Raw genomic sequence first — 17,907 nt, 5'->3', positions numbered from 1 at the left:
AAGGGAGACGCCAGCTACCCTCCTGAGGAAACCCATTTCGGCCGCTTGTACCCTGGATCTTGTTCTTTCGGTCATGACCCAGCCTTCATGACCATAGGTGAGGGTAGGAACAAAAAACTGACCGGTAGATTGAGAGCTTTGCCTTCTGGCTCAGCTCTCTTTTCGTCTAGCGGTGCGATAAATTGAATGTAATACCGCACCTGCTGTGCCGATTCTCCGACCAATCTCCCGCTCCATTGTCCCCTCACTCGCGAACAAGACCCCAAGGTACTTGAACTCCTTCACTTGGGGTAAGGACTCATTCCCTACCTGGAGAAGGCACTCCATCGGTTTCCTGCTGAGAACCATGGCCTCCGATTTAGAGGTGCTGATCCTCATCCCAGCCGCTTCACACTCGGCTGCGAACCGATCCAGTGAGTGCTGAAGGTCACAGGCCGATGATGCCATCAGGACCACATCATCTGCAAAAAGCAGCGATGAGATCCCCAGCCCACCGAACTGCAACCCCTCTCCACCCCGACTACGCCTCGATATCCTGTCCATAAATACTACAAACAGGATTGGTGACAAAGCGCAGACCTGGCGGAGGCCAACTCTCACCTGAAACGAGTCCGACTTACTGCCGAGAACCCGGACACAGCTCTCGCTTTGGTCGTATTCAATTCAATTCAATTTTATTTATAGTATCAAATCATAACAAGAGTTATCTCAAGACACTTTACAGATAGAGTAGGTCGAGACCACACTCTATAATTTACAAAGACCCAACAATTCCAGTAATTCCCCCAAGAGCAAGCATTTAGTGCGACAGTGGGGATGAAAAACTCCCTTTTAGGGAGAAACCTCGGACAGACCCAGGCTCTTGGTAGGCGGTGTCTGCCGGTTGAGGGTGTGATGAACAGTGGCAATAATAGTCACAATAAAGATAATGGAACAGTGACAAGAAATAGTAGTCGTAGTAGTTTGTGGCATAGCAGGGCACTGCAGGGCATTACAGGATGTAGCGTGGCACAGCAGAGCATAGCAAGATGTAGCAGGATGCAGCAGGACGCAGCAGGGCACTGCAGGGCACCGCAGAGCGTAGCAGGGAGTGCAGCAGGACCACGGCGACAGCTGCAACCATGATTTTGGTGCCACCCTAATCCAAGGAAACATGCTGGATGAAAAAAAAACATAAGGACTCCGGGGATTAAGCTCCCCAGAGCTAGGTTAGTAACAAGCATTTCTGGGACATGGATGCACACAAATGGAAAGAGAGAGGAGAGAGAAGCTCAGTGTGTCAAAGGAAGTCCCCCAGCAGTCTAAAACTATAACTCCAGATTTCCACTGAATGCAGAACGTCTGTGGACCGTCAATGCCCACTAGGTCCGGATTTGTTGTCTGCGGCTGTAGTCACGAGGACTCACAATATCTCGCAAATTCACGTAGAATAGAACCACAAAACCAACAACAGTTTGTTTCCACCCAGAAGAGTAGAGGGGAAACAACTTTGTGCTGTGTTTTCAAGGTGTAGTGCAGGGAAATATGATCCGCTGTGAGCACGGTGTATTTTATTTTGAAAATTAACCGGATGTTTATTTTGTTTCTGTGCTTTGTTTATCTGCCGTGTGCTGAATTGCTGCGGAGCTCTCCGGCGTCCGGCAAAAATAGAATCTGCTCCAGAGGGCTGCGGACCGCCGGAGCTGGTACGCAGTCAGAACGCAGCCGTTCTGCAGTCAGTGGAAATACACACATTGACTTTAATGGAAACCTAATGACTCCGCCGCCGTTCCACAGCCGTTCCACAGCCGTTCCGCAGCCGTTCCGCAGCCAGTGGAAATTGGGGTTAACAGCATAACTAAAAAAGACAGGTTAAGGAGAGGAGCCTGGTCGCGCTAGAACTCTCCCCAACCAGATTGGGCTGTACTGGCCTGCCTCCCTCTATTTTTATTATATGGTAAATGAACATGCCGACTATGAAGAGAGCAGGTGGGCCGGGTTAGGCGAAGTGAACAGTTAATAACATGACTCTCAGTAGAAACTCACCATCTGTAACTTGGATCTCAATCTCCTGGTATGATGATGGGAATAAAGATCTGACCAAACCACATCTGTACCATCCTGAGTCAGACTTAGTCAGGTTTCTGATGCTCACATACATAACTGTCTCAGAAAATATTGAATTTTTATATTCGATGCTGTATCTGCCTCTCTGAGCTGTGTCCTCTTCTGTCTCAATGAGAATGTCTCCATCTTTGCATTCATCCTTACAGAAGATTCTCCTCTTTCCAGAGAAAGTGAAGGAGCATCTAACTGTGATGTTTCCACCTTCAGTTCCTGTAATCTCGATGATTTCTGCATTGATGAGACCAATGTTTCCATCCTGCAGTGCTGTTAAAAAGATGAACAATCAATAGTTACTATCTGTACTTCCTGTAAGATGTTGCAGTCTGATTTGTTTCACATTTCCATAAATCATACATAGATCCCCACAGTCATACTGGGAGCTGCCCAGTTCAACCAGTCTGTGACTGAGGGGTAACAGTTTAAAACAACAGAGGTCTGGATTCTTTCAGATTTCAAGCATTAAAATAATCTCACAGTCTGACTCTGATTTAATGTTCCACCAAGAACTAAAACAACTCAAAAAGCGATGAAGTGATTCAGTCAACAATAATGAAACACATGGGAACATTATAATAGAATAAAATGTCTACATGCAATGTCAAAATAAGAAAAGGAATTAAAAACAAGATGGTTTCATAAACTGTAGTTTTGAGAATGCTGTTAGACTGTTTAGCTGTACCTTCCAGGTTTCTCTGTGTTTGTCCTCTGTAAGATGGCATTCATTCATTTAAAATGAAGTAGTTTATGTAACATCTTATATACTGTCTATGGTAACATCCTTGGAACTTCCTGTTTTGAATGTTCTGTTTTACAGATGTCATTGAAGTGTGCACCAGTGTAAACCGGAGGTAAAAGAAAAAAGATGGCAGCGCCGGTATGAGTAGTTGATGAGTAGTCCAGTCGGATCTTTTATTCAAAGATAACAGTAAACATTACATGGTGTCAGAATAGACCAGTGTTTCAAATCGACCTGACGACGGAAGATGGAACACACAGGTGTCCCCACGCCACGGATGGATTGGGATTCATCCAATCTGCCCGACACATGGAAGAAATTCCGCCAACATGTGGAGCTAATGTTCTCCGGACCGCTACACAGCAAACGGTAGGAAGAAAAGTGCAGTTATCTACTCCTATGGATTGGCGAAAAAGGAAGGGATATATTTAGCACATGGACACTCAAAGAAGACGAAAGGAAAGCTCTCAAGACGTACTACGACAGGTTTGAGGCCTATGTTAAACCCAGAGCAAACCCTATTTTCGCGCGGTATAAATTCCACCAGAGGATACAAGGGGAGGGTGAAAGCTGCGACCTGTTTGTAACTGAGCTAAGACTGCTTGTGAACGATTGTGATTTTCCTAACAGTGACGAAATGATTAGAGACAGAATCGTCTTTGGCACAAACTCTCCTAAAGTGCGTGAGAAGCTGTTATGCCACACAGACTTAACGTTGGAAAAGGCTATTGATATTGCATGGACACATGAGCTGTCGCAGCAGCAGCTAAAAACCATGCATAGTCCCACTGCTATCACAGCTAATCAGTCAGCTCATGTAGGGTGACCAGACGTCCCGGTTTCGGTGACCTGTCCCTGTTTTTACTGTGACTGACAGACCCGAAATTGGAACGAAATAGTCGTGCACCCTACACGCACAGGCTCAAGACAGCCAGAGCAAGCACTGCTCAGAGCTCAGAGATGTTTTAGAATGCCCATTTTACGATGCTAATATTACTGTTTATTTACATGGAGTCTGGTGGGTTCAGCGATTGCAATTTCGCGGACTTTTTATGTTTTAAAAAAAGGATCTTACTCTTTAACAGAAAGGTCGACCTCCTTAGAAATCCTTTCCATAATGTTGTCAGACAGTTAGAATATTAATCTGAGCCTGTTAGTGGCAAAACGAGCACTTTTATGAACGTAAAAACAAGCTGTACAATTGACGTCCTATTAACTTACATTGTAGCTTGTTTCACCGTTGCCGACTGCAGCGATCTCGTTTAATACTGGACCAATGTCAAAGGAAAATATTTCCTCAATAGTTTTAATTGTATCCGATACTCAATGAGCTGATGCAGAAACAAGCCCAGCGTGAAGCAATAAAGCAAAAGCTGTCAGATAAATGTAGTGCAGTAAACATTACAACAGTTCCCTCTGAGGAGTAGTGGAGTACAAGTATGAAGTAGCAACAGGGGTGATTCTAGGATCAGACCTTTAGGGGGGCTCAGCCCCTAATGAGAATGTGACACGGATATGGCGCATGCAAAAGTGTTAACCTCATTGCTGTGACAAATTGCAAGAAAATTAACATTGAACTTACATGAAATGTTATCATATATTCATATATTCTGCATAAATCTCTGCACACCCATTACTCTCTGTGAAATATCTCACAAACTCTTCACTCAACACATGCATCGGTACAACAAGCGGTCCCTGAGTAATCCGGTTTTGAAATTGCAACAAAATTTCTACATGGTCTACAACTTTATAATGTATTCTCATGTAAACTATGTCAGCACAGATATTTTTTGTAAATTGCTTAGCTAGTGTATTCCACCATAATGGTTATTATATTGCCAGATTGCAGACAATCCCACTTACTTATATATATCCCACTTACAAATATAAATATATATTTCTACTGGTATGCTTCCTAGTGACATTCATGCAAAAATATGAAGAAAAAACTATTCCACCTGTGTGTGTATGGTTAGAATTCTGAAGTGCAAAATAGCTCAGGCTACAGCACAAATATTCCCATACATAGACATATGAATAATCAAGTCTAACCTCTGAATTTCTTTTCAAAGTGCACCAGATTGATGCATTTAAACATTAAAATACACAAAATGTTCTTACAGGGGAGCATGCCCATGGACCAAAGACCTCCTAACACAGGAGCCTGGCCCCGTCCTCACATACTTTGACCACACCAAAGATGTGAAACTGCAAGTTGATGCATCCAAATGCGGCTTAGGAGCAGTCCTGCTCCAGGGAGAGAAGCCAGTTGCATATGCATCCAAGGCACTAAATGAGACTGAACAGAACTACGCACAAATCGAAAATGCAGTGCGCTTTGGATGCAAGAGGTTCCACCAGCACCTGTGTGGCCGACAGGTGATTGTCGAATCAGATCACAAACCGCTAGAGGCAATAATGCGAAAGCCACTGGCAGCTGCACCGCCCAGGTTACAACGCATGACAGAGATGTTCACAAGTCATTTTTTGCAAGTCCAAGTCAAGTCTCAAGTCTTTGAGCTCGAGTTCAAGTCAAGTCTCAAGTCTTTTGCCACAAGTCCAAGTCAAGTCTCAAGTCTCTGGCCATCTGATCTGTCCCTAACACTGTATTGTTAAATCTTATGAATTCAAAACATGTCCTGTAGCTACCATCCATACAGTACAGTATCAAAATCAGTTGTAGGATAACTTCATGTGGTCTACTTAACACATCCCTCTACCCCTCGGACCTGGTGAAATATTAACCTAAGTCTGTCACATCATATGGATACAACTATAAAGATACAATGTGCCTGTTCCCAGCATTAGCACAATACTTTGCGATGGTTAGCTTGTTACCTGTGATTATATATGCTAAATGTAACGTCTCTTTCACTCAAAAAAATGTCTAATGTCGAAGTGGAAATCAAGAGAAAAGTGGCAGCGCCACACCAGTTACAGAACAACATGCATCTCAGTGTCAGTCCAAATTACGCACAATAAGCAGTATGAACTCACTGATGTAATGCCATTTATTTTTTAAGTGTTAGTACGCTCAGTGAAACTGAGTCCAGCGCGAGGGAGACCCAACTCAGCGGAGGAGAGGTTAGTGAGGCCAGCGTCTCCACGGCAGGTGACAGTGCGCACGAATCCGCTGCGCCACGCATGGATGAAATAATGAAATAGTAAATAGGACTACAGTAACAGAAATATGTGCAGAATTAAGACAGTCAAGACGGCCCAGTGTTTGGTGGACCGGGTACACCTTGTTCACTTAATAGCCTACAAATCATCCACGGGATCAATTACGCATCACATGAGTTTGCCCACCCGACACAGCATTTGTTCCTGGGGAGATGGATTCGTGCGTCCCGCCTCCTGTGCGCCATGGATGTCTGAGCCTTAGCAACTACTAACTATAAAGATACAATGTGCCTCTTCTCAGCATTAACACAACACTTTGCGATGGTTAGCTTGTTACCTGTGACGATATATGCTAAATGTAACTTCTCTTTTCACATTAGTGTGTGAGTGACTGACCTATTTAGGTGATGCCTTTTGAGATGCCTGATGAAGTCCGACGTTGTTGATCCGGCATCATTTATCTTGGTGTCACACACTTTGCATGTAGCTGTTAGCTTACTGCCTCTGTTTACCAAGTTATTGAAAGCAAAACTAATGAGAAAAGGTACAACTCCAGGAGGATTTGGTGTCGCCATCGGCAATGCATTTTTTGATATGTGAGTGTGCGCACATAGGCGCATGCAATACGTTGCACATTATGGCAAAGGGCAGGGGACATGCAGCTCGTCATACGTTTCCCCGTATATGCGCCAATAAAAGAAAATAGAAATACATGAATACATTTTGATTTAAAAAGCTATAATTGCATGAAAACAGGTTGTTGACGAGTCTCGAAGCTCGAGTCCGAGTCAAGTCTGAAGTCTTTTGGGTCGAGTCCGAAGTCAAGTCTGAAGTCAGCTGTTTTTGGGACTTAAGTGCGACTCGAGTCCGAGTCTCAGACTCGAGTCCCCATCTCTGACGCATGATACTGCAGCTGCAACGGTATGACATCACCATAACACACAAGCCCGGAAAACAAATCCCAGCCGCGGAAACTTTATCCAGAAAGCCGGTCACTGAGCGAAGGTATGGACTCACAAATACACACAGTGATCAGCAGCGCTCCGGTGAGCGACAGGAAAATGGCAGAGATCAGAGCTGCAACAGCCCAAGACGAACAGCTCTCAGTGCTGACACAGGTTACCTTGGCAGGGTGGCCTGAGTCAAGAAAAAAATGCCGAAATGCTGTCACAGATTACTGGAATCATCGGGATGAGATCTCCAAGGTGAACAGCATCCTGCTAAAAGGGGAAAAAATCATTGTACCACACTCACTCAGGGCTGAAATGCTTGCACGCATACATTCAGGACATTTAGGGATGGAAAAGTGTAAACAACGGGCAAGAGATGTAGTATTCTGGCCCGGCATGGGGAAACAAATAGAGGCGCTAGTAGGATCCTGCATCATCTGCCTCGAGCGACGTAACTCTGCCCCAAAGGAGCCAATGATCTCACATCCCATCCCCGAAAGGCCTTGGCAGGTAATAGCCACAGACTTATTCACATGGAATAATACTGACTACATAGTGGCAGTTGACTATTACAGCAGATATTTTGAGGTACTTCTCCGGGAACCATCACCTTATCGTGGTGGAGAGGTTTGTGTGTCCCTATGAACCTGAGGGCTGTGTTGTCTGGAGCTTTGTGCTCCTGGTAGGGTCTCCCAAGGCAATGTCACCTCTCTGTGGGGGAAGGAGCCGGAACTTGTGCGGGAGGTGGAGCGCTACCGGTTAGATCTGGTGGGGCTTACCTCTACGCACAGTCTCGGTTCTGGAACCATACTCCTGGATAGGGGTTGGACTCTTTTCTTTTCCGGAGTTGCCCAGGGTGTGAGGCGCCGGGCGGGTGTGGGGATACTCACAAGCCCCCGGCTGAGCGCTGCTACGTTGGAGTTTAACCCGGTGGACGAGAGGGTCGCCTCCCTACGCCTGCGGGTTGTGGGGGGGGAAACTCTGACTGTTGTTTGTGCATATGCGCCGAACAAGAGTTCGGAGTATTCGGCCTTCTTGGAGACCTTGAGTGGAGTCCTGCATGGGGCTCCAGTGGGGGACTCCATAGTTCTGCTGGGGGACTTCAACACGCACATGGGCAATGATGGAGACACATGGAGAGGCGTGGAGAGGCGTGATTGGGAGGAACGGCCTCCCTGATCTAAACCAGAGTGGTTGTTTGTTGTTGGACTTCTGTGCTAGTCATGGATTGTCTATAACGAACACCATGTTCGAACATAGGGATGCTTATAAGTGTACTTGGTACCAGAGCACCCTAGGCCAAAGGTCAATGATCGATTTTAGTCAGGGAAGCCGTCCGACTGAAGAAGGAGTCTTTCCGGGATATGTTATCCCAGAGGACTCCGGAGGAAGTTGCAAGGTACCGAAGGGCCCGAAGGGCTGCAGCCTCTGCCGTGAAAGAGGCAAAGCAGCGGGTGTGGGAGAAGTTCGGAGAAGACATGGAGAAGGACTTTCGGTCGGCACCAAGGTCCGGCACGTTCGCCACCTCAGGAGGGGGAAGCGGGGAACCATCCAAGCTGTGTACAGTAAGGATGGGACGCTGTTGACCTCAACTGAGGAGGTAATAGGGCGGTGGAAGGAGCACTTTGAGGAACTCCTAAATCCGACTAATACGCCCTCTATGGTAGAGGCAGAGCTGGAGGATGATGGAGGATTGTCGTCAATTTCCCTAGTGGAGGTTGCTGAGGTAGTTAAACAACTCCACAGTGGCAAAGCCCCAGGAATTGATGAGATCCGTCCAGAAATGCTTAAAGCTCTGGGTGTGGAGGGGTTGTCTTGGTTGACACGCCTCTTCAACATTGCGTGGAAGTCTGGGACGGTGCCTAAGGAGTGGCAGACCGGGATGGTGGTTCCCCTTTTTAAAAAGGGGGACCAGAGGGTGTGTGCCAATTACAGGGGTATCACACTTCTCAGCCTCCCCGGTAAAGTCTACTCCAAGGTGCTGGAAAGGAGGGTTTGGTCGATAGTCGAACCTCAGGTTGAAGAGGTCCTGGTCGTGGAACAACGGACCAGATCTTTACTCTCGCAAGGATCCTGGAGGGAGCCTGGGAGTATGCCCAACCGGTCTACATGTGTTTTGTGGATCTGGAGAAGGCGTATGACCGGGTGCCCCGGGAGATACTGTGGGAGGTGCTGCGGGAGTACGAGGATGAGGGGGTCCCTTCTCAGGGCCATCCAATCTCTGTACGACCAAAGCGAGAGCTGTGTCCGGGTTCTCGGCAGTAAGTCGGACTCGTTTCAGGTGAGAGTTGGCCTCCGCCAGGTCTGCGCTTTGTCACCAATCCTGTTTGTAGTATTTATGGACAGGATATCGAGGCGTAGTCGGGGTGGAGAGGGGTTGCAGTTCATTGGGCTGGGGATCTCATCGCTGCTTTTTGCAGATGATGTGGTCCTGATGGCATCATCGGCCTGTGACCTTCAGCACTCACTGGATCGGTTCGCAGCCGAGTGTGAAGCGGCTGGGAAGAGGATCAGCACCTCTAAATCGGAGGCCATGGTTCTCAGCAGGAAACCGATGGAGTGCCTTCTCCAGGTAGGGAATGAGTCCTTACCCCAAGTGAAGGAGTTCAAGTACCTTGGGGTCTTGTTCACGAGTGAGGGGACAATGGAGCGGGAGATTGGTCGGAGAAAAACGTGCCAGCGCTCACTTTCCCGGTCCCTCGAGGTCGGGCGCACCACCGGCCCGTCTCGCCGGCACCGTCGGGGAGGTGGAGGGTGGGCACGAGCGATAGGACCCGAAAGATGGTGAACTATGCCTGGGCAGGCCAAAGCCAGAGGAAACTCTGGTGGAGGCCCGTAGCGGTCTTGACGTGCAAATCAGTCGTCCGGTCACACAGACCTCTGTAGTGAATTTTCAGCCATAACCCCGCAAAAGGCCAAAATAGCCAATTTGTCTCTCTTTCTCTTCATTCTTCTCCTCCTAAGCACCTGCTCATTAATGTTACAGCTGCCATTACACAAACATTTTGAAATAATGAAAATGCTTACTTCGTCCATAACCTCCCTAACTTTAGTGCAACAGTCTGATGTTGAATTTGTTTGATTGTTATTGTTCTTTTGCGCATGCGGGTCAGTCCGAAACCGCAAACAGTTCACACTGGAATCTGATATAGGCCACATTTTAAAAGGTAATGTGAACAGCCAAACAAAAAATCGGATCTGAGCAAACAATCAGAATTAGGCATTAAACTCGCGGTGTGAACGTAACTTTTGATACTTCTTTCCCCTGTGAAAATTGTCAAACAGCTGACCACAGCTGTTCTCAGTGAAGAGCAACTACTATCTAATATTGGCTGTTTTTAGCACTGTGGCACATTTAATATTCACTCTGATTTTGGCTCTGTTTTCAGCTTAAACAACTCCTAAAAAACATTTCTGGTTCTTAATCTGGGTCTCTATGTTCACCAGCTGTTCTGTCTGCTGTTTGTTTCATTCAGTTGGACAGAAACAGAAAAATGTCTCCAAAGAAATGATGATGTTGCTCCATAACTGCTGGATGTGTAAAAAAAGCAACTGTGTGCTGATAATAATGTCAGTGTGGTGTTAGTCTCGCATTGCCAGACCTTCCTCCACAGTGCTGCGGAGGAGGGTCTGGCTAGTCCACACAGCATTCTGGGATGGGAGAAAAACGTGCTCTGGTTTATTGTCATTTCTTTGAACCAATCACAATCGTCTTTGGCGGTGCTAAGTGCTGGACGGAGCCACAGTGCCTCTGCAAAATAGCCTCGGGAAGGAACTTTGTTTAAAAGTTGTTTTAGTTTAACAGAAAACTCCGATTGGACAGATAGTCTAGCTAGCTGTCTGGATTTACCCTGCAGAGATCTGAGGAGCAGTTAACCAAAACAAAGAAAGAAAGAGGAAGGTAACAGATATCCGAAAACGACATCCGAAATTTCCGGCACAACGAGAACAATCCCGGATGTGCAATCGTGGATATAGACTAGTGTGGTCTTCACAACTAGTTTCCTCTGCCAAGTGGCTAAAAACATGTAGCTATTTCAGATGTTAGTGGAGTATCACGTCATTGTTTCTCCACAAATAAAATGCAACATAAAATGTCACTCCTTCAGCCTTGACTACTTATTAAAGATGCTAAATATTCACATATTTCCACGCTGAAGAAAACAATTATTATTGTTGGTTGCACATGCACATACTTGAATTTAAAATCTTGGATTGTAGTTTTACAGAACATGTTTTGCAAACTGTGCGATTGAACTGCTGTGTTTCCTTTCCTTCTCACAGTGCATCAGCAGCCATATTAAAAGCTAACAGTGAGAGTTAACAAAGATAGATGAGTTAAAGAAAGACACCTCAGTCCTGGAGATGTCTGTGTTTCCTCTCTGGTTTGAACCTGAGGAACAGACAAAGTATTTGTTGGCTGAGTCGCCCGTTAGTTTTGGTCTGAGATGCTGATGCTCTAGGTCGACGTCGTAGTTTTGAATGTTGATGAACTTGAACTCCTCTTGAAGACAGTCACCATTATTTCTTGGTGAACGCGATCTAAATGGCTCTCTGGACAGACTGTTCAGTGATTGGAGGAGAGCAGCAGCACGTTCAGTCGACCAATCAGCTGGTTGAGGGCAAAATGTTCTTTTGTTGCATATTTTAAATGTTTTGGCACGGTTAGAGCCTTTTGCAAACAAAATGTGTCATTTTGACCATGAGTGCCACTGTTTCGGCCTGTGTGTTAACTGTTTTGAAAAATGTGGAGTTTGAGTTGACTGCTGCGTCAAAGCAATCAAGAAAAACTGTAAATGATTTGACCTGACTATTTAAGTGAATTTTTTCCCCCAAAATTGAGAGTTTAGAAGGAGTGGATGTGGAGGTTCTTCCAGTGTTTGGATCCTCTCTGTTCATGAAACTTGAGTTCCACAGTCTACACAGCAGCCTTTATAAAAAGTGGTGGAAATGAATGATGATGATAGCAGCTTGAAAGATAATAGATAACAATAAAACTCATTAGAGTTGGTTCATGTTTGCTTTTTTAAACTTTTTTTTAAATTTGTCTCTTCTGTGTGCAAATAGTTATTTTATGACTTCACGGATATATTAAGTGTGTGTGTGTGTGTGTGTGTGTGTGTGTGTGTGTGTGTGTGTGTGTGTGTGTGTGTGTGTGTGTGTGTGTGTGTTTCCTGTAGTCTCACCTTTGGGTTTCCTGGCCCTCATCCTGCAGAAAATCAGCAAAGCTACTGATAACATGATGAAGAAGACGACCAGAGTCAGACCCACATACAGCAGAGCTCTTGGGTCTGTTTGAGCAGAAGAACACGTTGGTTTTACACTTCCTGGTTCATTATTAAATATATCTGGCAGCATAAACTGGACTCCAAGGAACATGAGGGACCTGAGAGATCATTTATGCTGTGTTGTCAACTAAAAACATCAAATTAACTTAACTTTAAATTGATAGTTTATAACCATTTTATAACATTTACACCAACAATGAATATTACTTCTACACATACAAGCGCATTCATGTATTTGCATAAACACAGTATATACTGTATGCACATACATATACAAACAACAAAGTAAATGTACCTGGACTGCAGGTGCAGCTGGTGCTGTGTGTTTCTGTGGAGGCTGCTCTCTGGCTTCAGGGGAGGCTGATGAAGGTGTGGAGCTCTGTGATGTCATCAGTGCGGAGGCTGATGAAGGTGTGGAGCTCTGTGATGTCATCAGTGCGGAGGCTGATGAAGGTGTGGAGCTTAAACTCTGTGATGTCAACAGTGTGGAGGCTGATGAAGGTGTGGAGCTTAAACTCTGTGATGTCAACAGTGTGGAGGCAGATGAAGGTATGGAGCTTAAACTCTGTGATGTCATCAGTGTGGAGGCTGATGGGACTGATGGTGAAGAAGGTCTGAGATTTTTTGATAAATCACGATTAATCACACATAAAAGTCTAGGCGGAATTCAGTTTGATCCAGGGAACGCGTGGATGTATGGTTTTTGAATGTCCGGTGTGGGAGTTATAGGGCCAAACGCTTTTTCCTGCTATAGCGCCACCCAATGGTGGAAGTGGGTCAATTGTTGTGCCTGAGGTCCTTGCGGAGTTTCGGACCAGTACTGAAAATGGCAACCCCCCCACCCTGTACGGTTTAGGCTGTAGTCGGAGTTTTAGGCGGAGAAGAAAAATAATGTATGATTAATCCTTACAAAAAAAATAGGGTTCCACAGCCCTGCTGTGCGAACGGCGTAGCTCTGCTACCTCCGGTTCTTCCAGACTCGGGCTTGGACCCCTAAAAATGACATCATTAAGAGAGAGTAGCAGCTGAGTTTACTCACTGAGGAAGAAGAAGCAGATCAGAGACTGACAGACGTTCATGTTGGAGGATCTGATGGTTTAACGCTGCCTCTCTTTCTTCTTCACTGGTAAACCAGGAACTGTTCACTTCTCTAAATGATGGAGTCCCTCCTCCAACCACATCACCCCCCCCCCCCCTACTCTCCTAACTTCTTTATTCTTTATTAAGTGTTGTCTTTAATCTGCGAGTTTATGTCTGATTTTACATTAAAACTAGACTTGGTTGTATCTTTAAGTGGGAAGTCATATTTTTTTCAATCAATGTATGACTATATATATATATATATATATATATATATATATATATATATATATATATATATATACTTTGTTAACACATTTTTTAGTTTTATGAGTCTTTTATGTTTTTTCTTTATTTTTATTCTACCAGTTTAACCAGCGTCAAATGATCAACTTTTTTCAAAAATCCATTCAGGCATTGTGTTTTAATTGAAAAAAAGCTAAATGGTGGCTGATTTTTTACTTTTTTAATTTTATTTTCCTGTAGAAAACTGATACTTTATGCAACATGAAGAATGTGCAGCGAGGCAGCTGTACCGTTGGGAACATCCAGCTCAGAGTAGGTGAGGTCACTGCAGTCGTCTTCAGTCTGCAAGAAAACACAAAGCCCAAACTTTATCTCCTGACTTTACTCGCCTGTTTCTTCACAAGAGCATCATTTCAGCGTGAGCTGCTTCATGTAAACTGTTCACAGGGTTTTATCTCTGAATCTATTGTTTAACATGAATATCTGTATCAATGCCACACCTTTTCCTTCCCTCTCTCTGTTACAGTATGATCTCAAACTGGCCTGGTTCCTGTTCCTCAATAGGTTGCTTTTCTCTCTCGATGAACAAAATAGACAGATGGAAGTCCTCCTCCAACTACATTGATTTATCTTAACATTCTCTGAGTAAATAACTGGATTTCCTTTTAATTTTGAAAACATTAAGTTCATTTAAAACCCTAGTTTTGTCTACAATCTTCTCTCTATTCTGACACTGCAAAAAAACAAAGTCCTTTGCTGTACAATAACATTTTCATTTGTCTCAGGCCACGTCTCAAAGCCTGCATCCAAACATGAAAAGGCAAATGAACGTTATTACATGACTCATGATCACCAAAGATAGGTAGGTGCTAGGGATAGAGAAACAGCTGTGTAAATAAAAACTAGTACCTATCAGCTGCAGCCTGAAGGTGTTTACTAAAACCTAAAACCCTACCAGACTTTTGACTTACTTTCTTCTGAGAAGTGGGTGCAGTGACTAAGCTGTACTCCTCTGTGGTTTCCACTCTATCTGGTTTGGTGTATTTGGCGTAAGTGTAAACTGTAGACACTTCTACAGGAGGAGATGTGCTCTGTCTGTCCTCTCTGATCTCCTCATACACTCGGTTGGCCTGCAGGAAGAGAACAGGGCTTTGTATTAATACCAGCTGGTTTCTCAAACACTAATGATGCTGAGATGTCCAGATGAACCCAAACTCACCTTTGTGACATTAGAGTACTCAGTTTCCAGAGGAGGTTCTGAAAAACATGCAGTTCAGAGGATTAGAATAAAGAGATGACTTTAAAAAACCTTTTGTGACTTCATTTAAAAAAAGAGCTTTCTAAACTTTCTGGGCAGACCTTAAAGGTTCTATATATGAGATTTAAAACATTAATATATCAGCAAACAACTAGTCACAGTGTGAGTTGTTATCAGAGTTTCTCTGTTCTTTGTTTTGGTAGCCGGGACGGCCGCGTGCCTGTTAGTGTATGTGAGTCCCTCCCTTTAAAAGTGTTGGCCCTCCCCTTGGTATTAAAGTGATTTAAAATATGTTTCATGCTTCTTGTGGTCTGGGCTGTGGGTGGTCCCCGTGAACCTCTGGTCGTTCATACGACGTGTGTGTGTGTGTGTGTGTGTGTGTGTGTGTGTGTGTGTGTGTGTGTGTGTGTGTGTGTGTGTGTGTGTGTTTCCTGTAGTCTCACCTTTGGGTTTCCTGGCCCTCATCCTGCAGAAAATCAGCAAAGCTACTGATAACATGATGAAGAAGACGACCAGAGTCAGACCCACATACAGCAGAGCTCTTGGGTCTGTTTGAGCAGAAGAACACGTTGGTTTTACACTTCCTGGTTCCTTATTTAATATATCTGGCAGCATAAACTGGACTCCAAGGAACATGAGGGACCTGAGAGATCATTTATGCTGTGTTGTCAACTAATAGTAACATCAACTTAATATTTTTAAATAAATAATTTATAACCATTTTATAACATTTAAACCAACAATAAAAATATGTTTTATGCATACAAGCATACACATCCATGTGTTTGCAATAACAGTATATTCACATACAAACAACAAAGTAAATGTACCGTGAGCTGTGTGTTTCTGTCGAGGCTGCTCGCTGGCTTCAGGGGAGGCTGATGAAGGTGTGGAGCTTAAACTCTGTGATGTCATCAGTGTGGAGTCTGATGGGACTGATGGTGAAGAAGGTCTGAGAGGAGAGGTTGGAGCTGTGAAACATTAAAAACACAATGAAACAGTCAGATAGTGATTGTAGAGATCCAAAGAAGTGGTGATGATCAGATGCTCCCTGCAGAGAACTCTGTGCTAACATCCATGTGTTTTAATCACACAGCTAAATGCAGAAGGTCATCAATGGGTTTGGTGCAACAAGATTCCAATCAGCTGCAGTGTGGGACCGTCTGAGTTCATCACATATTTTACACATCAACTGTTAAAGGAGCATTTATCAGAGTTCACAATGATGAAAATATGCAGCTCTAAATACAACTGTTAGACTAAACATGTTGAGTTATTTGAAACATCAGCAGCTGTCAGTGAACAGTTAATAACATGACTCTCAGTAGAAACTCACCATCTGTAACTCGGATCTCAAGCTCCTGGTATGATGATGGGAATAAAGATCTGTCTAAACCACATCTGTACCGTCCTGAGTCAGACTGAGTCAGGTTTCTGATGCTCACATACAGAACTGTCTCAGAAAATGAAATCTTTTTATATTCGATGCTGTATCTGCCTCTCTGAGCTGTGTCCTCTTCTGTCTCAATGAGAATTTCTCCATCTTTACATTCATTCTTACAGAAGATTCTCCTCCATCCAGAGAAAGTGAAGGAGCATCCAACTGTGATGTTTCCTCCTTCAGTTCCTGTACTCTCGATGATTTCTGCATTGATGAGACCAATGTTTCCATCCTGCAGTGCTGTTAAAAAGATGAACAATCAATAGTTACTATCTGTACTTCCTGTAAGATGTTGCAGTCTGATTTGTTTCACATTTCCATAAATCATACATAGATCCCCACAGTCATACTGGGAGCTGCCCAGTTCAACCAGTCTGTGACTGAGGGGTAACAGTTTAAAACAATAGAGGTCTGGATTCTTTCAGATTTCAAGCATTAAAATAATCTCACAGTCTGACTCTGATTTAATGTTCCACCAAGAACTAAAAACAACTCAAAAAGCGATGAAGTGATTCAGTCAACAATAATGAAACACATGGGAACATTATAATAGAATAAAATGTCTACATGCAATGTCAAAATAATAAAAAGAATTAAAAAGAAGACTGTAGTTTTGAAAATGCTGTTAGACTGTTTAGCTGTACCTTCCAGGTTTCTCTGTGTTTCTCCTCTGTAAGATGACATTCATTCATTTAAAATGAAGTAGTTTATTAGGTAGTTTCCTTTTTTGTGATCAATTTCTTTTTAAACCAAAGTGTTGGGATGGGTTACAAGTTTGTTGAGCCTCACAGAAAATCAATGAGTGTCATCTCATCTCATTATTAAAAGAAAACATAAAGTCAGAGCCTGTACTGGTGAGTTGATCGCCTTCCTTCCTCTTTCCTCCCTTCCTCTCTCTCTGTGAACCTCTCCAGGTTTAGATCTGTAGTTTCCTGTGATGTGAAGCTACAACAAACTGTAGTCAGGGGGAAGCAGCAGAACTATTTCCTCTGTTACAGTTACAAGTACAGCAGAACAACAGGCACAGGTCCAAAGTGAATTAGATTAATAATCAATAAAAAGTTAACTAATACCCAACAGTATGTAAAGTATTTAAAATGAGCTCCACCTTTACCAGCTGTGATATTAAAGTGAAAAACACATGAATGCATAAATAATTATAATATTATAATCTGCATTATTCTGAAATGGGCCATAGTGCATAGTGAGAACTTTCACTTTTGGTACCTTAAGTAAAAAATTTTATAATACTTGGTAAAAATGTTAATGCAGCATCAAGTTTCTAACAGTGTATTTCTACTGTTATTCAGATTAAAATATCTAAGTATGACTATCACCACTCATGACATCCTGTTTAACCACAGAAACCAACATGATTTTGGGTTAATAAAAGATGTGTTGTGACAGAGTCCACTCATGAGAAACTGTTTCCCTTCTGCTGCAAAGTTGAACTGAGCGACTGTAGATAAAGAAAGAAGATAAAGAAACAGAACGCAGTAAAAAGAGACAGAATGATAGAACCAGAAGCTGAGTTTACTCACCGAGGAAGAAGAAGCAGATCAGAGACTGACAGATGTTCATGTTGGAGGATCTGATGGTTTAACGCTGCCTCTCTTTCTTCTTCACTGGTAAACCAGGAACTGTTCACTTCTCTAAATAATGGAGTCCCTCCTCCA

At 43.8% G+C, this 17,907-nt stretch overlaps 1 protein-coding gene across 4 annotated transcripts; it reads right to left on the bottom strand.

The window, feature by feature from the left end:
• Window positions 1–2,280: 2,280 nt before the first annotated feature.
• LOC144521352 (uncharacterized) lies at window positions 2,281–17,891 on the bottom strand. 4 transcript variants are annotated; one of them, XM_078255895.1, is made up of 7 exons: window positions 17,773–17,882; window positions 16,127–16,471; window positions 15,621–15,761; window positions 15,234–15,338; window positions 14,752–14,789; window positions 14,504–14,662; window positions 13,639–13,874 (listed from the first exon to the last, which is right to left on the bottom strand). In XM_078255895.1, the coding sequence occupies exons 1-7, from the start codon at window positions 17,810–17,812 to the stop codon at window positions 13,785–13,787; spliced, it is 918 nt and encodes a 305-aa protein (XP_078112021.1). In that variant the 5' UTR covers window positions 17,813–17,882; the 3' UTR covers window positions 13,639–13,784. The 4 variants fall into 4 exon arrangements, 2 of the variants coding, with proteins under 2 accessions (XP_078112022.1, XP_078112021.1); XR_013502298.1 differs by lacking the exons at window positions 13,639–13,874; window positions 14,504–14,662; window positions 14,752–14,789; window positions 15,234–15,338 and adding exons at window positions 2,281–2,370; window positions 12,105–12,209; window positions 12,502–12,793 and having other exon boundaries at window positions 15,668–15,761; window positions 17,773–17,891; XR_013502299.1 differs by lacking the exons at window positions 13,639–13,874; window positions 14,504–14,662; window positions 14,752–14,789; window positions 15,234–15,338 and adding exons at window positions 11,271–11,311; window positions 12,105–12,209; window positions 12,502–12,793 and having other exon boundaries at window positions 15,668–15,761; window positions 17,773–17,891.
• Between the last annotated feature and the right edge of the window lie 16 nt (window positions 17,892–17,907).

This window comes from Sander vitreus, chromosome 7 (assembly GCF_031162955.1).
Source record: "Sander vitreus isolate 19-12246 chromosome 7, sanVit1, whole genome shotgun sequence".
In the NCBI taxonomy this organism is placed as follows: Eukaryota; Metazoa; Chordata; class Actinopteri; order Perciformes; family Percidae; genus Sander; species Sander vitreus.
The sequence above is the reverse complement of the archived record's forward strand: the minus strand, read 5'-3'. Positions and strand labels throughout refer to the sequence as shown.